Raw genomic sequence first — 24,562 nt, 5'->3', positions numbered from 1 at the left:
ATGATTATGATGCAAAATGGCGAGATCGTGAGTGAGGACGAAGCCGAGTACGAAGGCATGCCACCCCTTGAAGGAGGTAGCGATGGTGAGTCACCAAATGAAGAGGAGTTTAGTGCACCCGAGGGTCACTTTGGGACCGCCTTGGTTGCCAGGAGAGCATTGACGGCACGTGTTAAGGAGGACGAGCTTCAACGGGAGAACATTTTCTACACTAGGTGCTTCGTCAACCAAGCACTTTGTAGTGTGATTATTGATAGTGGGAGCTGTACAAATGTGGCTAGTTCCCTCATGGTGGACAACTTGAAGCTGCCTACGAGGGATCACCCGCGACCCTACAAACTCCAATGGCTCAACAATTCTGGGGAGGTTCGAGTAACCAAACAGGTTCTTATATCCTTTCAAATTCATAAATATACTGATGAAATATTATGTGATGTAGTTTCTATGCAGGCTAGTCACATTATACTAGGTAGGCCATGGCAGTTTGACAGGCAGGTAACTTTTGATGGTGTGACTAACAAGTATAGTTTCTTGTATAATAGTAAGAAAGTCACCCTAGCTCCCCTTTCTCCAAAACAAGTGCATGAGGACCAATTGAAATTGCAACAGGAGTCTGAGAAGTATAGTGCAAAAAAGAAAGAAAATGAGAAAGTCGAGGCAAAAAAAGAGAGGAAAAGGGCTTTAGATAGCTCAGCAAGTGAGGTAAAACCCGAGGGAAAACAAATGCTCCTGATAAAAGCCAAGAAAGTGAGGAAGTTAATGAGGGATGAGCAACCGCTTCTTATGCTTGTTAGTAAAGAAATAGCTCAGAATGTGCATGACCTTGATACTAACTTACCGCTTGAGGTTAAGTCTCTTTTGTAGGAATATGCTGATATCTTTCCTGATGACGTACCAAGTGGATTACCACCGCTTAGAGGTACTGAGCACCAAATAGACTTCGTCCCTGGACCGTCGTTGCCAAATCGCCCAGCTTACAAGAGCAACCCGGAGGAAACTAAGGAGCTGCAAAGGTGTGACAGCCCCACCTCCCCCTAAGGCGAACCAGAGGGTTCGGCGGGCCGCCTTCCCAGCTCTTGCCGGGACTCAGTCGTTCACTACATTCCTCAAACAAATTACAATATAAATCTCAAAAATTACATCAAATTCTCCAATAATTACATGTCAAAAGCGAAGCGTCCACGCTTCCACTGCGCCACTCTGATCCATGATCCCAATTCTTATACAAGAGGAATTCCACAACAATAAAATCACAACAAGCCTTCCTTTGCCACGAGCCCTGTGGAGGGGAATAAAATAGTTTTGGGGTGAGCTAGAAGCTCAGCGAGTAACCAGTAAAATCAGAAATCAAATATATTGCACAATAATGCATTTCGATCATTTCGATGATGTCATGATTCAGAGATCAAATGTACGTTTATTGCTCTCATGAGCCGGTGAAATCATTGCACTTGAACACCCTGTCGCGCCCCACTTTTTGATAGTAGTGTGTGTGAAAGTAGTGTATGAGATATGTATGTGAACGTGTGAAAGTGAAAATAAAGGGCGTGGGATTATGAAATGCGACGGTTTTGGCCAAATAAAGTTCAAAAGGGTTTTTGGATGAAAAATGGAGTCGCCACTTGGTATAGTGTGACGGCCCCACCTCCCCCTAAGGCGAACCAGAGGGTTCGGCGGGCCGCCTGCCCAGCTCTCGCCGGGACTCAGTCGTTCACTACAGTCCTCAAATGAATTACAAGAATAAACCTCAAACATTACAATATAAATCTCCAACATTTACATGTCATAAGCGAAGCGGAAACAATTCTCAACTATACATAAAATGATTCCAAATCCAAACTGTACAAAATATAGGCCATCTATTCACGTGAATAAGCACAACAAGCCTTCCTTCGCCACGAGCCCTGTAGAGGGGAATAAAATAGTTTTGGGGTGAGCTAGAAGCTCAGCGAGTAACCAGTAAAATCAGTAATCAAATATATTTCACAATATTGCATTTCGATCATTTCGATGATGTCATGATTCAGAGATCAAATGTCCGTTTATTGCTCTCGTGAGCCGGTGAAATCATTGCACTTGAACACCCAACGCTCAAATAGATCATTTAACATTAACATTGAGAGGGAGCCCCTTTTTGAGCACCAGATAAACATGAACATGAACCATAAACAAGGTGGAGACGTTGGTGTCCAGCACTAGACTTTCCCAGAACTCATTGAAGCCAAATCATGTCATGAATCCACATGCAAGCACGCATGATATGCAATCGAATAAATAATGCAAGAAGCATTTCACAAGTACTTTGGAAATAGTTTAGGGTCACTCACCTCCACGGCTCAGGAACCAACCATCATATATCATTGCCTTGCTCAAATCCAAGTCTTAGATCACAAACTCAATGCAATCAAGTCCTTTCAAAGTTCGGACAGCACTTCCACTAAATTTGCTTACTTTTCCAGCCGTCAAGGCTTCATTATTTCCTCAGCCAGTCCCAAAGTACACACACAACAACAAGTTCATCCAATAGTCATTCAGCAAGCTCCAAGTAGTACTAGTACAGGTCAAGCTAGGGAAAAGTTCGGAAATGAAAGTTAAGCACAAAACCAGAAAAATAGCTTTTGACATCCTTTTGCGGTAATGGCACCAAAGGCACTACGATTATCGGATGAATGTGAAAGATATACCGTTTCGAAGCTAAGAGATAGGGCTACAATATTTTAGAAGGTCACTCAACCCAGTTTCGAGTGTAACAAGGTCAAAAATGCAAGATGCTACACCAGAATCACAAAAACAGATTCACAGAACGCATTCCAGCGGAAACATCATAAATCAGTCTACCTAAGTCCAAATCCAGAAATTCCAAAACCAACTGCAAGCTAAGAAACACGGTTACAATTCATTAGAAGACCTCAACAACCAATTCGGAAGCATTCCTGGCCAAAACAACCAATTACAGAAGCAATTCCCAAATTCGGGTAAAACCAGGACAGCAAGGGTAATTTCGAATTTTCTCAAGCTACGCTACTCCGATTGACCTGAAATTTTGTAGGCACCTTTAAAATGTCATTCCCTACAACTTTCATGTTTTGAGCTAAGGCCAATTCGGTCTCTATCTAGGAGCTATAAAACCGGACAGAATGTAGCTTCATGAACCCTAGGTTTTTCAATTTTCTTCCAAAACAGAAATTGATTGCAATTGTCCACTTTTTCCACCTTCTAGAATCATTATATACCATTTCCAATCATCATAGATAGCCACACAACCATGCTTATATTAAAACAGAAAAATCCCCAAAAATAATAAAACTTAATCACTTCAACCACAAATCAAGAAATAATCCATAATATTGCATCTCATACCACCACCAATCATGAATTGAACATCATTAGAGGAAGGAGAGGGGTCCTTCACAACTCACCTTAGCAATACAAGAGATAGAGCAACTAGTCACCTTAGCTTTCCAAACAACTCCACAAAACACCTCAAGACCACTTAGCAAAGAGATTTTATGGAATGATTTGGAGTTTTATTGGTTGGATTTGAAGATTGAGCAAGAAATAGAAGGAAGAAATTGAGAGCTTTTCTTTCTTTTCCTTTGAGAGAGAGCTGGCTATGAAGCTTTAGAAATAAGGATGATTTTTGGCAATTTTTTGATTTATTTGGTAAAGTAGTGAATAGTGTAGTCAAAGTCCAAGACTTAATCTTATGGTGACACTTGTCACCCTTTGGTTCAAAACTTATCTTTTTGTCTCTCCAATACAAATATCTTAACACTTTGTAAAATAATATCACTTAATACAAAATTCCAACAAGTTGTCAAAAATATAATGCATTTACCGCACTTGCGGGTCCCACGTTCAAAATACGCTATTAATTTCTTAAAAACTAACCGATACTAGAAAAATCATTTTAAAACTATCTTTGCTCATAAACTTTATCTAGGGAATTTTTCTAATCAAGAAAATGTAGAAAAGGCGGGCGTTAAAAAAATAAACCCTAGAAAATTAGAAAATTTCCGGGTTCTCAAACTCATTCTTTTCGGGGCGTCACAAACTCCCCTCCTTAAAAGAATGTCGTCCTCGACATTCCATCTTGTACTAATCAAGTCAAAACATCCCTCAAGAATCACTACTATTGCAAACCAAACCCACAGTCCGGCATCCTAAACTTCAAGCCTAGGATACACTACAGAGATCTGAAACCTAAGCTCTGATACCAACTGTGACGGCCCCACCTCCCCCTAAGGCGAACCAGAGGGTTCGGCGGGCCGCCTGCCCAGCTCTCGCCGGGACTCAGTCGTTCACTACAGTCCTCAAATGAATTACAAGAATAAACCTCAAACATTACAATATAAATCTCCAACATTTACATGTCATAAGCGAAGCGGAAACAATTCTCAACTATACATAAAATGATTCCAAATCCAAACTGTACAAAATATAGGCCATCTATTCACGTGAATAAGCACAACAAGCCTTCCTTCGCCACGAGCCCTGTAGAGGGGAATAAAATAGTTTTGGGGTGAGCTAGAAGCTCAGCGAGTAACCAGTAAAATCAGTAATCAAATATATTTCACAATATTGCATTTCGATCATTTCGATGATGTCATGATTCAGAGATCAAATGTCCGTTTATTGCTCTCGTGAGCCGGTGAAATCATTGCACTTGAACACCCAACGCTCAAATAGATCATTTAACATTAACATTGAGAGGGAGCCCCTTTTTGAGCACCAGATAAACATGAACATGAACCATAAACAAGGTGGAGACGTTGGTGTCCAGCACTAGACTTTCCCAGAACTCATTGAAGCCAAATCATGTCATGAATCCACATGCAAGCACGCATGATATGCAATCGAATAAATAATGCAAGAAGCATTTCACAAGTACTTTGGAAATAGTTTAGGGTCACTCACCTCCACGGCTCAGGAACCAACCATCATATATCATTGCCTTGCTCAAATCCAAGTCTTAGATCACAAACTCAATGCAATCAAGTCCTTTCAAAGTTCGGACAGCACTTCCACTAAATTTGCTTACTTTTCCAGCCGTCAAGGCTTCATTATTTCCTCAGCCAGTCCCAAAGTACGCACACAACAACAAGTTCATCCAATAGTCATTCAGCAAGCTCCAAGTAGTACTAGTACAGGTCAAGCTAGGGAAAAGTTCGGAAATGAAAGTTAAGCACAAAACCAGAAAAATAGCTTTTGACATCCTTTTGCGGTAATGGCACCAAAGGCACTACGATTATCGGATGAATGTGAAAGATATACCGTTTCGAAGCTAAGAGATAGGGCTACAATATTTTAGAAGGTCACTCAACCCAGTTTCGAGTGTAACAAGGTCAAAAATGCAAGATTCTACACCAGAATCACAAAAACAGATTCACAGAACGCATTCCAGCGGAAACATCATAAATCAGTCTACCTAAGTCCAAATCCAGAAATTCCAAAACCAACTGCAAGCTCAGAAACACGGTTACAATTCATTAGAAGACCTCAACAACCAATTCGGAAGCATTCCTGGCCAAAACAACCAATTACAGAAGCAATTCCCAAATTCGGGTAAAACCAGGACAGCAAGGGTAATTTCGAATTTTCTCAAGCTACGCTACTCCGATTGACCTGAAATTTTGTAGGCACCTTTAAAATGTCATTCCCTACAACTTTCATGTTTTGAGCTAAGGCCAATTCGGTCTCTAGCTAGGAGCTATAAAACCGGACAGAATGTAGCTTCATGAACCCTAGGTTTTTCAATTTTCTTCCAAAACAGAAATTGATTGCAATTGTCCACTTTTTCCACCTTCTAGAATCATTATATACCATTTCCAATCATCATAGATAGCCACACAACCATGCTTATATTAAAACAGAAAAATCCCCAAAAATAATAAAACTTCATCACTTCAACCACAAATCAAGAAATAATCCATAATATTGCATCTCATACCACCACCAATCATGAATTGAACATCATTAGAGGAAGGAGAGGGGTCCTTCACAACTCACCTTAGCAATACAAGAGACAGAGCAACTAGTCACCTTAGCTTTCCAAACAACTCCACAAAACACCTCAAGACCACTTAGCAAAGAGATTTTATGGAATGATTTGGAGTTTTATTGGTTGGATTTGAAGATTGAGCAAGAAATAGAAGGAAGAAATTGAGAGCTTTTCTTTCTTTTCCTTTGAGAGAGAGCTGGCTATGAAGCTTTAGAAATAAGGATGATTTTTGGCAATTTTTTGATTTATTTGGTAAAGTAGTGAATAGTGTAGTCAAAGTCCAAGACTTAATCTTATGGTGACACTTGTCACCCTTTGGTTCAAAACTTATCTTTTTGTCTCTCCAATACAAATATCTTAACACTTTGTAAAATAATATCACTTAATACAAAATTCCAACAAGTTGTCAAAAATATAATGCATTTACCGCACTTGCGGGTCCCACGTTCAAAATACGCTATTAATTTCTTAAAAACTAACCGATACTAGAAAAATCATTTTAAAACTATCTTTGCTCATAAACTTTATCTAGGGAATTTTTCTAATCAAGAAAATGTAGAAAAGGCGGGCGTTAAAAAAATAAACCCTAGAAAATTAGAAAATTTCCGGGTTCTCAAACTCATTCTTTTCGGGGCGTCACAAACTCCCCTCCTTAAAAGAATGTCGTCCTCGACATTCCATCTTGTACTAATCAAGTCAAAACATCCCTCAAGAATCACTACTATTGCAAACCAAACCCACAGTCCGGCATCCTAAACTTCAAGCCTAGGATACACTACAGAGATCTGAAACCTAAGCTCTGATACCAACTGTGACGGCCCCACCTCCCCCTAAGGCGAACCAGAGGGTTCGGCGGGCCGCCTGCCCAGCTCTCGCCGGGACTCAGTCGTTCACTACAGTCCTCAAATGAATTACAAGAATAAACCTCAAACATTACAATATAAATCTCCAACATTTACATGTCATAAGCGAAGCGGAAACAATTCTCAACTATACATAAAATGATTCCAAATCCAAACTGTACAAAATATAGGCCATCTATTCACGTGAATAAGCACAACAAGCCTTCCTTCGCCACGAGCCCTGTAGAGGGGAATAAAATAGTTTTGGGGTGAGCTAGAAGCTCAGCGAGTAACCAGTAAAATCAGTAATCAAATATATTTCACAATATTGCATTTCGATCATTTCGATGATGTCATGATTCAGAGATCAAATGTCCGTTTATTGCTCTCGTGAGCCGGTGAAATCATTGCACTTGAACACCCAACGCTCAAATAGATCATTTAACATTAACATTGAGAGGGAGCCCCTTTTTGAGCACCAGATAAACATGAACATGAACCATAAACAAGGTGGAGACGTTGGTGTCCAGCACTAGACTTTCCCAGAACTCATTGAAGCCAAATCATGTCATGAATCCACATGCAAGCACGCATGATATGCAATCGAATAAATAATGCAAGAAGCATTTCACAAGTACTTTGGAAATAGTTTAGGGTCACTCACCTCCACGGCTCAGGAACCAACCATCATATATCATTGCCTTGCTCAAATCCAAGTCTTAGATCACAAACTCAATGCAATCAAGTCCTTTCAAAGTTCGGACAGCACTTCCACTAAATTTGCTTACTTTTCCAGCCGTCAAGGCTTCATTATTTCCTCAGCCAGTCCCAAAGTACGCACACAACAACAAGTTCATCCAATAGTCATTCAGCAAGCTCCAAGTAGTACTAGTACAGGTCAAGCTAGGGAAAAGTTCGGAAATGAAAGTTAAGCACAAAACCAGAAAAATAGCTTTTGACATCCTTTTGCGGTAATGGCACCAAAGGCACTACGATTATCGGATGAATGTGAAAGATATACCGTTTCGAAGCTAAGAGATAGGGCTACAATATTTTAGAAGGTCACTCAACCCAGTTTCGAGTGTAACAAGGTCAAAAATGCAAGATTCTACACCAGAATCACAAAAACAGATTCACAGAACGCATTCCAGCGGAAACATCATAAATCAGTCTACCTAAGTCCAAATCCAGAAATTCCAAAACCAACTGCAAGCTCAGAAACACGGTTACAATTCATTAGAAGACCTCAACAACCAATTCGGAAGCATTCCTGGCCAAAACAACCAATTACAGAAGCAATTCCCAAATTCGGGTAAAACCAGGACAGCAAGGGTAATTTCGAATTTTCTCAAGCTACGCTACTCCGATTGACCTGAAATTTTGTAGGCACCTTTAAAATGTCATTCCCTACAACTTTCATGTTTTGAGCTAAGGCCAATTCGGTCTCTAGCTAGGAGCTATAAAACCGGACAGAATGTAGCTTCATGAACCCTAGGTTTTTCAATTTTCTTCCAAAACAGAAATTGATTGCAATTGTCCACTTTTTCCACCTTCTAGAATCATTATATACCATTTCCAATCATCATAGATAGCCACACAACCATGCTTATATTAAAACAGAAAAATCCCCAAAAATAATAAAACTTCATCACTTCAACCACAAATCAAGAAATAATCCATAATATTGCATCTCATACCACCACCAATCATGAATTGAACATCATTAGAGGAAGGAGAGGGGTCCTTCACAACTCACCTTAGCAATACAAGAGACAGAGCAACTAGTCACCTTAGCTTTCCAAACAACTCCACAAAACACCTCAAGACCACTTAGCAAAGAGATTTTATGGAATGATTTGGAGTTTTATTGGTTGGATTTGAAGATTGAGCAAGAAATAGAAGGAAGAAATTGAGAGCTTTTCTTTCTTTTCCTTTGAGAGAGAGCTGGCTATGAAGCTTTAGAAATAAGGATGATTTTTGGCAATTTTTTGATTTATTTGGTAAAGTAGTGAATAGTGTAGTCAAAGTCCAAGACTTAATCTTATGGTGACACTTGTCACCCTTTGGTTCAAAACTTATCTTTTTGTCTCTCCAATACAAATATCTTAACACTTTGTAAAATAATATCACTTAATACAAAATTCCAACAAGTTGTCAAAAATATAATGCATTTACCGCACTTGCGGGTCCCACGTTCAAAATACGCTATTAATTTCTTAAAAACTAACCGATACTAGAAAAATCATTTTAAAACTATCTTTGCTCATAAACTTTATCTAGGGAATTTTTCTAATCAAGAAAATGTAGAAAAGGCGGGCGTTAAAAAAATAAACCCTAGAAAATTAGAAAATTTCCGGGTTCTCAAACTCATTCTTTTCGGGGCGTCACAAACTCCCCTCCTTAAAAGAATGTCGTCCTCGACATTCCATCTTGTACTAATCAAGTCAAAACATCCCTCAAGAATCACTACTATTGCAAACCAAACCCACAGTCCGGCATCCTAAACTTCAAGCCTAGGATACACTACAGAGATCTGAAACCTAAGCTCTGATACCAACTGTGACGGCCCCACCTCCCCCTAAGGCGAACCAGAGGGTTCGGCGGGCCGCCTGCCCAGCTCTCGCCGGGACTCAGTCGTTCACTACAGTCCTCAAATGAATTACAAGAATAAACCTCAAACATTACAATATAAATCTCCAACATTTACATGTCATAAGCGAAGCGGAAACAATTCTCAACTATACATAAAATGATTCCAAATCTAAACTGTACAAAATATAGGCCATCTATTCACGCGAATAAGCACAACAAGCCTTCCTTCGCCACGAGCCCTGTAGAGGGGAATAAAATAGTTTTGGGGTGAGCTAGAAGCTCAGCGAGTAACCAGTAAAATCAGTAATCAAATATATTTCACAATATTGCATTTCGATCATTTCGATGATGTCATGATTCAGAGATCAAATGTCCGTTTATTGCTCTCGTGAGCCGGTGAAATCATTGCACTTGAACACCCAACGCTCAAATAGATCATTTAACATTAACATTGAGAGGGAGCCCCTTTTTGAGCACCAGATAAACATGAACATGAACCATAAACAAGGTGGAGACGTTGGTGTCCAGCACTAGACTTTCCCAGAACTCATTGAAGCCAAATCATGTCATGAATCCACATGCAAGCACGCATGATATGCAATCGAATAAATAATGCAAGAAGCATTTCACAAGTACTTTGGAAATAGTTTAGGGTCACTCACCTCCACGGCTCAGGAACCAACCATCATATATCATTGCCTTGCTCAAATCCAAGTCTTAGATCACAAACTCAATGCAATCAAGTCCTTTCAAAGTTCGGACAGCACTTCCACTAAATTTGCTTACTTTTCCAGCCGTCAAGGCTTCATTATTTCCTCAGCCAGTCCCAAAGTACGCACACAACAACAAGTTCATCCAATAGTCATTCAGCAAGCTCCAAGTAGTACTAGTACAGGTCAAGCTAGGGAAAAGTTCGGAAATGAAAGTTAAGCACAAAACCAGAAAAATAGCTTTTGACATCCTTTTGCGGTAATGGCACCAAAGGCACTACGATTATCGGATGAATGTGAAAGATATACCGTTTCGAAGCTAAGAGATAGGGCTACAATATTTTAGAAGGTCACTCAACCCAGTTTCGAGTGTAACAAGGTCAAAAATGCAAGATGCTACACCAGAATCACAAAAACAGATTCACAGAACGCATTCCAGCGGAAACATCATAAATCAGTCTACCTAAGTCCAAATCCAGAAATTCCAAAACCAACTGCAAGCTAAGAAACACGGTTACAATTCATTAGAAGACCTCAACAACCAATTCGGAAGCATTCCTGGCCAAAACAACCAATTACAGAAGCAATTCCCAAATTCGGGTAAAACCAGGACAGCAAGGGTAATTTCGAATTTTCTCAAGCTACGCTACTCCGATTGACCTGAAATTTTGTAGGCACCTTTAAAATGTCATTCCCTACAACTTTCATGTTTTGAGCTAAGGCCAATTCGGTCTCTAGCTAGGAGCTATAAAACCGGACAGAATGTAGCTTCATGAACCCTAGGTTTTTCAATTTTCTTCCAAAACAGAAATTGATTGCAATTGTCCACTTTTTCCACCTTCTAGAATCATTATATACCATTTCCAATCATCATAGATAGCCACACAACCATGCTTATATTAAAACAGAAAAATCCCCAAAAATAATAAAACTTCATCACTTCAACCACAAATCAAGAAATAATCCATAATATTGCATCTCATACCACCACCAATCATGAATTGAACATCATTAGAGGAAGGAGAGGGGTCCTTCACAACTCACCTTAGCAATACAAGAGACAGAGCAACTAGTCACCTTAGCTTTCCAAACAACTCCACAAAACACCTCAAGACCACTTAGCAAAGAGATTTTATGGAATGATTTGGAGTTTTATTGGTTGGATTTGAAGATTGAGCAAGAAATAGAAGGAAGAAATTGAGAGCTTTTCTTTCTTTTCCTTTGAGAGAGAGCTGGCTATGAAGCTTTAGAAATAAGGATGATTTTTGGCAATTTTTTGATTTATTTGGTAAAGTAGTGAATAGTGTAGTCAAAGTCCAAGACTTAATCTTATGGTGACACTTGTCACCCTTTGGTTCAAAACTTATCTTTTTGTCTCTCTAATACAAATATTTTAACACTTTGTAAAATAATATCACTTAATACAAAATTCCAACAAGTTGTCAAAAATATAATGCATTTACCGCACTTGCGGGTCCCACGTTCAAAATACGCTATTAATTTCTTAAAAACTAACCGATACTAGAAAAATCATTTTAAAACTATCTTTGCTCATAAACTTTATCTAGGGAATTTTTCTAATCAAGAAAATGTAGAAAAGGCGGGCGTTAAAAAAATAAACCCTAGAAAATTAGAAAATTTCCGGGTTCTCAAACTCATTCTTTTCGGGGCGTCACATATAGAGTTAGGGTGTACCAAGTCACCAAAAAATGATTTTTGTTTTTGAACTAAAAAGTAAATAAACCCTTTTAAAGAACTTTTAGGTCTACGCAACCAAAGAAAGGGATCGGGGGTCACATTTGATAAGGGAGAAGGCAAAGGCAAAGCCTAAGGCACTCCCTTACCCTACCAAGAGCTAGTTGCATGACTTAGCCCCACTTTTCCTAATTTTCTACCCAAGGTATGTATTGCATGTTGGATATGACTAATGGATGCGAAAAGGAAAGAAAAATGCAATCCTAAACCTAAAATGTTTCTCATGAGGCTTTTAGATCCCAACCACATGAATTGTGGTGGCCAATAAGGAAAGCTCTCATGGAAGTCGTGATTAATGCAAGTGAGGACTCAAGTGCAAGTGTGCAAGTGTGAGAAGATAAAGGTGTTTGTGTGTGCAAATAAATGAAAATAGGATATTAGATACGTATAAGTGCAATTTGAGTGCCATTTGTGAGGTAGAAAAATAAATGAGGGATAGGAAAAAGGTGATGAGAAAATGGATTGAGAAAAATCTAAGTAGTGAGAAAATGCGGCTAAAAGAGTAAGGAGGTGATATAAAAGAATGCAAGCGTATGACCCTAAGGGAATGCATCAAGTCGGGCACGGGAAGGACTCCTAACTTTACGACTTTGATTTTCCCTTGGATTAGAAGGAAGAACTAGCGTGCTAAAGCTATTTTGTAGCCAAACTCGCTCGTTTCCCTTATCGAAAGGGGACTCTCAAGCAAATGTACCCTATAACTAGAATGAGGATGCAAAAAGCCTAAAATGAAGGAAAAAGGATTGGAGGAGCATGCCAAATGATAAAAACTAAGAAAAATGCATGAAATGTAGTGAACATGCAAGTATGCACTAACGAAAGGGGGACGGCCTATTGGGTCTAGCGTTGGACTAGCCCTTTCTATGAATTCCTAACGGAATAATGAGCCACAACTAGCATTGGACTAGTGTGGTGACGTACATTCATCCATCACATTCATCTACGACTATAGAAAGCAAGTAGACATGCCAGACACTCATAAACACATAGCACATAACACTTAGCATGCTCGACTAGATGCAAGAGCCTAATAAAGCAAATAACACATAGCAACAAAAGCAATCAATCAAGCTAATGAACCTATTACATTTGCTAGCTAGGCACATGTCTTCAATAGGTCTTCATCAAGTGCTCTCCAAGCCCTATCTATTACAAGCCAAGAGGTGTACACATACCCCATAAATAAAAGAATGACTTAATAAAAGCAAAAGTAAATGAAATAAAGGAACTAAAGAAAGGCAAGGAAAGCAAATTAGACATGCAATTCTCACTTAGGACGTTGGATCACATAGGAGAGACAAAAAAGATAAAAGAAATTATACCTCCCTTGAAATGGTGTCCAAATGAAAGAAAAATGGCTTCAAAACAATAAAAAGGTCAAGGCACCTCAAATAGTAAAGTATAACAAAGTCACCAAATCTCTCCTAATTGCAATTTAAATGAAATCAAATAATACATAGTTTCCAAGAAAGGGATCCACCAAGGACCCAATTGCAAGCATTAATCAACCATTCAAACCCAATTAAACATTTTAGGAACTTCAATAGTCCAAGAGCAAAGAAAGAGCCAAATAATGGTTCAAATGCAAATACTTTAGGACTCAATTGCAAGAAATCAAAACATAACTGGGCCTTTGTAGCATTAACCAAAAACCAAGGGATTGAAAAGCAATTTTTGTAGCCTTTTGCATGCATGTTACGTAGAAAGCTTTCCGCTGCAACATTCATTCGAAATTTTCTGCAACAACTTTCGACCAAAACAAACTAGCTGTAAATTTTACTTTCACTTATGGATTTCAACCTCAAAACACAAGACACCACTCCCAATCATCAACCAAACCAAATACCATGCTTTTATTACAAGACTAAGGCAGAAAAAGTTGGATTGGTGGCTGTTAAGAATGCAAGAAATGATCAGCAAAACAGGAGACAAAGTGCAGCCAGCATTCTTTAACTTTTGTTTGAAAAGCCAACCAAATGTTCAAGAAAACATGCTTGAGCTCAGAGCCTGAGACAAACAAGATGCCAAACATGCTATGAATCAAACACTCATCAGAGAAAAACACATGCCAAGCTACAATTTTCCTTCCCACAACACTTTGTCACCGACTTCAGCGGACAGGAAAACAGCCATGAACGGCTTGCTGAAGTCTCCAACTAATCCCCTCACTTTGCAACATGAAATTTCTGGATTTAAGCACGAAGATTGAACAAAAGGGGCATGCAAGTATCGAAATAACATTCTGAAATTTTCCCTGCTACAATTCTCTACCCTCGCTGTGTTCATGCTTCCAAACCCAACTAACATCTTTACCAAGCATTAAAGTTTCGATCTTAAGCTAGAAAAACAACAACCTTCAACGTCTAAACATACTAAAATCAGTCTCAAAATGCAATCTTTTCTCAAAATTTTCTTCTTCAGTTCATGGGTTTTTAATATAATCACTTTCTGGGCTCATTACCAAACGTAAGATCATACAAATCTGTTACCAAGCTAACGAAAATCGTGCTACTTACACCGTTTATCTCTAAAACCCAACAATCAGAATTGCACCAACCCAAAAAAGAAAACAACGGCAACCAGGGAAGCATCAAGACAGCAAAATATGATAAAAATCACGGAGCCCAACTAGCCATAAAATGTCACAGGATCATGCCTTTTGGACTTCGGATTCTCATGGATATAGCATTAAAGCAAGAAAGGGAGAAACAAAAACGATCACCTGAATCGCTAGGGCCGAAAGCAAGAGTTTCTGCTGCGTTTTCGTTTGAAGCTGAAACTGGTGCAGTGGAGGCCGAGCAGCTTCTTCATGGCCAGATTTGGTGATCTTCCTGTCGTTCTTCCTTCGAAATGTCTGAACAGAAACTGCTCCTATCACTTTGTAGATTGACCAGAAATTCATGGCTTCACCAATGAAGCTGAATCGGGGCAGAAAAAAATCCTTGCGAGAGCAGGCTGAAACATCAGCCTCGTTGTGGGTTTTGCGTAGGAAGAAGATTCTGCATTTTTCTTTCTGGTTTCTTGTCTGAAGCTTTCTCTTCCTCCTCCAGACCAAAGCTCCCTCTTTTCTCTGTTTTTTTTAGGTTTCCTCTGCCCAGCCGATAATCAGCCCAAAACCCGCTCGCGGGTTTCCTTTTTTTTTCCTTTCGGTGGTTTTCTCTTGCACTTTTTTGGTTTCTAGTTCCTCTTCCCCGCAACCCCCATAGCCTTTCCTCACTGCCCGTAGGTTTCTTTTTTTTTTTTCGTCCACTCTCTCTCGGCCTCTCAGAGATCTTTTCTTCCCTCCTAGCCGTCAGCCCTCAGATTTCTTACTTCCTACTCTCACCCAGCCGTCCTCTCTCGCTCATTTCCAGAAATTTTCCTTCGCTCAACCAGCTGTCATTTCTTCCTCTCTGATTTTTCTTTTCTTCGCCGTCCTCCAACTCCCCCCCAGCTGCGGCTGTTTCTTATCAGCATTCAACATCTTCAGAACCTAGCATCAATGGTCCTGGTTTTTCTGTATTTTTCTGATATTTGGGAACCGTTTGATGGCTTCCCCCTTCCAGAAAATTCTTGATCCAGTCTTTTATAGATGAGGTGTCTTGTACTAGCTTAAAAGGAAACAACTTCCGTGAGGAAACTTCACCAAAATGCCAGCTTGCCCATCTGGTACAGCGTCTAGTTCCCGGTTGCAGAAGAATAACGCATATGCTCAGCATGCGCATATGAACCTTTTTTTTTAAACAAAACATTGAATTTAAATCACAAACAACCTAAGCATACTTTTGAATGCTTTTTCTTTCCTCTTTTTTCTTTTTCGAGAAATTCTATGCTAAAAAAAACTTAAAACTAAAAATAATAAAATAAAAACTAAAAAGTGGATAAAATTAACACGACAAAATAAAAACTAAATAGTAAATGAAATTACGCTAAAATTTTGGTGTCTACACACCCAACGCTCAAATAGATCATTTAACATTAACATTGAGAGGGAGCCCCTTTTTGAGCTCCAGATAAACATGAACATGAACCATAAACAAGGTGGAGACGTTGGTGTCCAGCACTAGACTTTCCCAGAACTCATTGAAGCCAAATCATGTCATGAATCCACATGCAGGCACGCATGATATGCAATTGAATAAATAATGCAAGAAGCATTTCACAAGTACTTTGGAAATAGTTTAGGGTCACTCACCTCCATGGCTCAGAAATCATCCATCATATAATATTGCCTTGCTCAAATCCAAGTCTTAGATCACAAACTCAATGCAAACAAGTCCCTTCAAAGTTCGGACAGCACTTCCCCTGCATTTGCTAACTTTTCAAGCCATCATGGCTTCATTATTTCCTCAGCTAGTCCCAAAGGTACACACACAACAACAAGTTCATCCAATAGTCATTCCGCAAGCTCTAAGTAGTACTAGTACAAGTCAAGCTAGGGAAAAGTCCGGAAATGAAAGTTAAGCTCAAAACCAGAAAAACAGTTTTGACGTCATTTTGCGGTAATGGTGCCAAAGGCGCTACGATTGTCGGATGAGGTGCAAGACACACCGTTTCGAAGCTAAGAGACAGGGCTACAATATTACAGAAGGTCACTCAACCCAGATTCGAGTGTAACCAGGTCAAAAATTCAAGAAACTACACCAGAACCGGAAAAACAGATTCACAGATCGCATTCTAGCGGAAACATCATAAATCATGCTATCCAAGTCCAAATTCAGAAATTCCAAAACCACCTGAAAGCTACGAAACATGGCTAAATTTCATCAGAAGACCTTAACAACCAATTCGGAAGCAATTCCAGCCAAAACAACCAATTACAGGCGCAATTCTAGCATTCGGGTAAAAGCAGGACAGCAATAGTAATTTTGACTTTTCTTATTCTACACTACTCCGATTGACCTGAAATTTTGTAGGCACCTCTAAAATGTCATTCCCTAAAACTTTCATGTTTTAAGCTAAGGCCAATTCAGCCACTAACTAGGAGCTAAAAATTCGGGCAGAATGTTCCTTCACAAAACCTAATTTTCTGAAATTTCTTCCAAAACAGAATTGATTGCAATTGGCTACTTTTTCCACCTCATAGAGTTCTTAAATATCATTTCCAATCATCATATATAACCACACAACCATGTTCATATTAAAACAGAAAAATCCCCCAAAATTATAAAATTTCATCAAGTCAACCACAACTCAAGATATAATCCATCAAACCATCTCTTTAGCCATCACAAGTCACTAATTTAGCATAATCAAGAACAAAGAAAGGATTGCTAGACATGAACCTTGAAATATCAAGAAAGTTGATGGCTTAGTCCTTTGCCTTCTCTAATCACTCCACCACTACCTTCAATCTTCCTAAACAAGTGACTTTTGTGGAGGAATTTGAAAGTTTAACGGTTGATTCACAAGATTGAGCAAGAAATGTGTAAGGCCCAAAACAACCAATGCAAAGATCATAAACGAAACAATAAGTAAATAAAAAGGAAAGGATTGCAAACCAATTAACTACCCAACTCCTCTTGAGCTTGTAGATTAATTGAAACAAGCTACTTCAAGTTGATGAATTACAATCACTCTTGTGTACAAAGGAAGGTTCACCTCCTCCTTGCCCCAAGCAGCACTCGGTCAAGCCAGGACGTTTTACTATCCCTCAGGACAACCCTCACAGAGCCACACTCATGAAAGATTCACTCACAAATGAAAAGCTTACAATGAACCTCACACCACTAAGACTACAAATATTCTTTTTGGAGTATTTTCTCACTAAAATCTCTCTAGATCTTTTGTATCTTCAGTGTGCCAAAGTTCTTTGAAGTATCTGACCAACCACTATTTATATAGGACCAAGAAAGAGTCTCATTAAACCTTCCAACGGATAGAAAGTAGCTGAAGAGTCAACTAGCCGTTGGAGTGTCGGACGTCCGATAGCCCTGTTTTATACGTCCGACAGCAGGCAGTGAGTTTCAGAGATTTTCTTCAATTCTTTCGGACGTCCGGTGCAAGTTCTTTATGCGTCCGACAGCAAACAAACAGATTTGAGAAATTATCTTGTTTCTATCGGACGTCCGGTAGAGACATATTCAGCGTCCGATAGGTCCGATAGTTTCGTCGACTTCGAAAGATCCTATCGGACGTCCAAAGCATGCGTCCGAAGTTGTGCAATGATTATCGGACGTCCGATCCTGACATCTTGAGCGTCCGACAGCTTCAGCATACTTTGTCATCTTTCAATTATACTTGATCATGGAATCAAATAACTTCATAACTGAAAATATATCTTGAAGAAATATTAGTATCATCTATTTGTTTTGTAAACATCAAAAGATAGGGATCAAGATCAACAATCTCCCCCTTTTTGATGATGACAAAACAATGGATGGAAAGAAACAAAAATAAGTATAAGCTCCCCCTCAATCATTGCAACCAAAACTTTTAAAAGCCAAACTCATAATGTCAGAATAACTCCCCCTTACACATTGCATCCATTTCTCCTTTTTTTTGTCATCATAAGAGTAAAAATCAACTACTATAATCCAGCAACAATAACAGAGAATTCAATATTCCAAGAAAAAATAGAGAAATGACAGCAATCACATCAAATCATCATGAGATCAGCATTATTCTTTTATCTCTCTTTTTGACATCATATAGATTCAGTAGTATTCAAAGATATCAGCGAAAACTCAGATCAAAGTATCAAAAGAAAAAATATTCTGAACAAGAATCACTGCAATGATTAGACAAAACCTCCTACTTGTTAAAATTAGCATCATGTCTAACTATCCACATGTATTTCATGCCTTTTTTTATATTCTTTCTCACATAGCAATCACTTTTCATGTGACCTTTTTGACAACAGAAATTACACATAATCAGGGAATTATTTATATGAACAGGTTTAATAAATCTTACTTGTCTTTTCCTATGGATAGCAAACTCATTTGCAGCAGAATTTATCTTAAAATGAGGTTTTGATTTATTACTTTGAAAACAGTCCTGTTTTTTATGTTGAAGCAACTCATTTAAATCATCCATTCTTCTTTTCAAATCATCTTGTTCCCTTTTGAACATTTCACAAAAACTTGTTTTTCTATCAAGATCCAAGTGTAAAGCAGTCTCACTTTTTTTTAAGTAATCATTTTCAGCTTTCAACTTTTTGTTTTGTTGAAAAAGATTTGCATTATCTCGAAGCAAAAAACTAATTTTCTGTTTTAACTCCTTGTTTCTAACATAAGATTCTTTCGAACTATCATGCAATTTTATAATGAAAGATTCAAGATCATCATCATCTTCATCATCACTTTCAAATTGAGAGCTAGAAGATGTTACCTCATCATCTCCAATAGCCATGAAAGCCAATTGAGCAGATTGATCTTCCTCTTCAATTTCACTATCGGAATTGCATTCATTCCATGTGAATTGAAATTTGTTTATTCTTGGTTTTCTTCCTTCTTTCTTCTTCATCACTGGACAGTCACTTGCATAGTGTCCAGGTTGGCCGCATTCAAAGCACTGATCAGTTTGCTTTTTGTTGAACTCTAGCTTCCCTTTGTTTCTTGAGTTGTTGAACTGATTTGGGAATGAATTGCTAGGTCCACCATTTCTGAATCTTCTCTTGTTGAGTATTCGTTTGAAACTTTTTGTGATGAGAGCGATATCATTGTCATCACCTTCCACATCTTCTTCATCTAGGGAGGCAGAATCATCTTCATCTTGTGAGGCTTTTAGAGCAATATTCTTTCGCACTTTTGCATCCTCTTCCTCTTGCACCTTAGTCTTAAGTTTCAGCTCATAAGAGGTAAGAGAATTAATAAGAGATTCAATAGGCATAGTATTCAAATCTCTAGCCTCCTCAATAGCAGTCATTTTATTTTCCCAATCATTGGACAAGGCATTCAGGATTTTTCTATTTTTCTCACCAAGAGAATATTCTTTTTCCAGCACCTCTAAATCTTTAATGAGATCATTGAATCTACAATACATTTGATCAACATTTTCATGAGGTTCCATCTTGAAAGATTCATACTTTGTAACTAGAATGGACTTCTTTTGTTCTCTAACATTCTCACTACCTTCATGAATTTCTTTCAGTTTGTCCCAAATTTCTTTAGCTGACTTGCAACCCTTGACTCTAATAGATTCATTTGAGTCTAATGCACAATATAACACATTCATGGCTTTTGCATTTAAGGTGAGATGAGCTCTATCTACAGCAGTCAGTTCACTTCTTGTTTTCGGTCTAGATGCATGAGTATTTTCATCTATAAGAGAGGCATCATATGGACCTTCACTAATAATAAACCACAATTCGATATCAATAGATTGCAAAAAGATAATCATTCTTTCTTTCCAACTCATATAATTTGACCCATTAAACACAGGTGGTCTAATAACAGAATGTCCTTAAAAAAACATAGCATTATTGGTTGTCATCTTTACTCCAAAGCCGATTGAGCTTAATCTCTAGGAGACCAAGCTCTGATACCAATTGTAAGGCCCAAAACAACCAATGCAAAGATCATAAACAAAACAATAAGTAAATAAAAAGGAAAGGATTGCAAACCAATTAACTACCCAACTCCTCTTGAGCTTGTAGATTAATTGAAACAAGCTACTTCAAGTTGATGAATTACAATCACTCTTGTGTACAAAGGAAGGTTCACCTCCTCCTTGCCCCAAGCAGCACTCGGTCAAGCCAGGACGTTTTACTATCCCTCAGGACAACCCTCACAGAGCTACACTCATGAAAGATTCACTCACAAATGAAAAGCTTACAATGAACCTCACACCACTAAGACTACAAATATTCTTTTTGGAGTATTTTCTCACTAAAATCTCTCTAGATCTTTTGTATCTTCAGTGTGCCAAAGTTCTTTGAAGTATCTGACCAACCACTATTTATATAGGACCAAGAAAGAGCCTCATTAAAGCTTCCAACGGATAGAAAGTAGCTGAAGAGTCAACTAGCCGTTGGAGTGTCGGACGTCCGATAACCCTGTTTTATACGTCCGACAGCAGGCAGTGAGTTTCAGAGATTTTCTTCAATTCTTTCGGACGTCCGGTGCAAGCTCTTTATGCGTCCGACAGCAAACAAACAGATTTGAGAAATTATCTTGTTTCTATCGGACGTCCGGTAGAGACATATTCAGCGTCCGATAGGTCCGATAGTTTCGTCGACTTCGAAAGATCCTATCGGACGTCCGAAGCATGCATCCGAAGTTGTGCAATGATTATCGGACGTCCGATCCTGACATCTTGAGCGTCCGACAGCTTCAGCATACTTTGTCATCTTTCAATTGTACTTGATCATGGAATCAAATAACTTCATAACTGAAAATATATCTTGAAGAAATATTAGTATCATCCATTTGTTTTGTAAACATCAAAAGATAGGGATCAAGATCAACAAAATGGAGTTGGAGTTGAAGGCTTTCTTCTTGTATTTTTGCTCCAAGAGGTTCGGCCAAGCTTGCAGAAATTTAGGTGCTTTTTGGATCAAAATTAAGTATTAGTAAAGGTAAGAAATAATGGTCAAAGTCAAGGTTGAATAGGAAGGTGACACTTGTCACCCTTTTTAATGCAACTCTATCCTTTTGTCTCTCCAATACAAATATCTAAACACTTTGTAAAATAATATCACTTAATACAAAATTTCAACAAGTTGTCAAAAATATAATGCATTTACCGCACTAGCGGGTCCCACGCCCAAAATACGCTCTTAATTTCTCAAAAACTAACCGATACTAGAAAAATCATTTTAAAACTATCTTTGCTCATAAACTTTATCTGGGGAATTTTTCTAATCAAGAAAATGTAGAAAAGGCGGGCGATTAAAACAAATAAATCCTAGAAAATTAGAAAATTTCCGGGTTCTCAAACTCATTCTTTTCGGGGCGTCACAAAAGGCAAGTGGACGACTTGCTTGGCAAAGGATGGGCACGTGAGAGCTTAAGCCCGTGCGCTGTCCCAGTCATTTTGGTGCCCAAGAAAGATGGTACGTGGAGAATGTGCACTGATTGTAGAGCCGTAAATGCCATCACAGTAAAGTATCGCCACCCTATACCTCGCTTAGATGACATGCTTGATGAGTTGCATGGGGCTATGTTCTTTACCAAAATTGATCTCAAAAGTGGGTACCATCAAATTCGGATAAAGGAGGGGGACGAATGGAAAACTGCCTTCAAAACTAAGTATGGATTGTATGAGTGGTTAGTGATGCCTTTTGGGCTAACTAATGCACCTAGCACCTTCATGAGGTTAATGAACCATGTTTTCCGTCCATTCTTAGGGAAATTCGTGGTAGTTTACTTTGACGATATCCTAATTTATAGCAAATCTTATGATGAACACCTAGAGCATATTAGGGCTGTTATGGATGTACTTCGACGAGAGAAGCTCTATGCCAATCTCAAGAAGTGTAATTTTTGCACTAATGAACTTGTGTTTCTAGGGTTTGTTATAAGTGCGCAGGGAATGAAGGTGGATGACCAAAAGGTGAAAGCTATCCAAGAGTGGCCAACACCAAGATCGGTGGGTGATGTTCGGAGCTTCCATGGACTTGCGGGTTTCTATAGGAGATTCGTGAGGGACTTTAGCACCATTGCTGCACCCTTGACCGAGTTGATCAAGAAGAATGAGAACTTCCATTGGGGAGATTCTCAAGAACAAGCCTTTCGCGCTTTAAAGCACAAACTCACACATGCACCTGTACTTGCTTTACCTGACTTTTCTAAGACATTTGAAATTGATTGTGATGCTTCAGGTATTGTAGTTGGAGCTGTGTTGAACCAAAGAGGAAGACCTATTGCCTACTTTAGTGAGAAACTCAATGGGGCTGCACTGAACTACTCAACTTATGATAAAGAGTTATACGCCCTCATTCGAGCACTACAAGTTTGGCAGCACTACTTAAGGCCTGAGGAATTCGTGATACACACTGATCATTAGTCCCTTAAATACCTTAAGGCCCAACACACCTTGAGCAAAAAGCATGCAAGGTGGATCGCATTCGTGGAGTCCTTTCCGTACGTGATTAAATACAAGGCTGGTAAGTCTAATGTGGTTGCGGATGTGTGACGCCCCGAAAAAAATGAGTTTGAGAACCCGGAAATTTTCTAATTTTCTAGGGTTTATTTTTTTTAACGCCCGCCTTTTCTACATTTTCTTGATTAGAAAAAATTCCCAGATAAAGTTTATGAGCAAAAATAGTTTTAAAATGATTTTTCTAGTATCGGTTAGTTTTTGAGAAATTAAAAGCGTATTTTGGACGTGGGACCCGCTAGTGCGGTAAATGCATTATATTTTTGACAACTTGTTGGAATTTTGTATTAAGTGATATTATTTTACAAGGTGCTAAGAGATAATTAGAGGTTACTTAGATGGTTTAATCTTGGAGAGACAAAAGGATAAGATTAAAATCCTAGAGGACCATTTGTCACCTAACTATTGGACCTTGACTTTGACTTGGACTTGTCTTAACCTTTACTAAACCAAATTTTGACCCAATTTCTTCCATTTTTATTGTCTTGGCCGAAATTTTTGGTGAGGAAAGAACAAGAGAGAGTTTCTTCAACTTCAACTTCAATTCTTGCTCAAATCTTGAGTTCCAACCGATTAAATTGCAAATCACTCCATAAAACTTGCTAGCTAAGGAAGATTGAAGCTCTTGGTGGAGTTATTTGGAAGGTTAAGGTGCCTAGTTGTTCTCTCTCTTCTATTGTTAAGGTGAGTGGTGATTGAACTTCCTCCTACACTTAATGAAGCTTAAGTTATGCCTAGTGGGAGCTAAAGTGCTGAAATTTGTGGTTTATTTCTTGGTTTGAGATGAATTGGTGAAGTTTTTGATTTATTGATGATTTTTCTGATTTAATTTGATCATGATGTTGTGGCTGTCCATGATGGTTGGAAATGATGTTTAATAACTCTAGTAGGTGTAAATGATTGGTAATTGCAACCAATTTTGGGTTTGGAAGGAATTTGAGAAAGTTAGGGTTTTATATCGCCAATTCTGTCCGGTTTTGTATCTCATGGTTAGAGGCTGAATTGGCCTTGGATTAAAACATGAAAGTTGTAGGTATTGATGTTTTAAAGGTGCCTGTAACATTTCAGGTCAATTGGAGTAGTGTGGAGTGAGAAAAGTTGGAAATACTGAGACTGGTCTGGGAAGGGGTGCTGCGAACAGGGTTGCCTTTTCACTCAATTTGACCGTGACCTTTCACCCTGATTCTCACCGAATTAGATTTTGGCCAAAACATGAAAGTTGTAGCCAAGCCTATAAAATAGTTTCCTGTAAATTTTCAGCTTGATCCGACCACTGTATCATGTGAAATGACCGAAATACCCTTGACTGTTTTTGAAATCTGTTTCGCGCCCAGATTTTTGTTTTCATGTAGTCTTCCATTTTCGATCATGAAAATGCACGATTTGGCCTTTGAGGTCTTTTGATGAAATGTAGCTTGATGTATTAGCTACCATATACCTTTGGAATTTCTGGATTTGGACTTGTAGAGCCTGAGTTATGATGTTTCCGCTAGAATACGTTTTGGTGAATCTGTTTTACGTTTTTGATGTGGTATCTTGCCTTTTTGACCTGTTTGCACTCGAAACTGGGTTGAGTGACCTTCTGCAATATTGTAGCTCTGACTCTTAGCTTCGAAACGGTGGGTCTTTCACCTCATCCG

The 24,562-nt window shown here is 38.7% G+C and overlaps 1 protein-coding gene across 1 annotated transcript; it reads left to right on the top strand.

Moving 5' to 3' along the window:
* LOC113739135 (uncharacterized) lies at positions 1-22,829 on the top strand. Its single transcript, XM_027266378.1, has 3 exons — positions 1-495; positions 865-1,013; positions 22,214-22,829. Exons 1-3 carry the CDS (start codon positions 1-3, stop codon positions 22,827-22,829), a joined length of 1,260 nt encoding a protein of 419 aa, XP_027122179.1.
* The last annotated feature ends 1,733 nt before the right edge of the window (positions 22,830-24,562 follow it).

Source organism: Coffea arabica, chromosome 4c, assembly GCF_036785885.1.
Source record: "Coffea arabica cultivar ET-39 chromosome 4c, Coffea Arabica ET-39 HiFi, whole genome shotgun sequence".
Lineage (NCBI taxonomy): Eukaryota > Viridiplantae > Streptophyta > Magnoliopsida > Gentianales > Rubiaceae > Coffea > Coffea arabica.
This window is presented reverse-complemented; position numbering and strand designations above follow the sequence as displayed.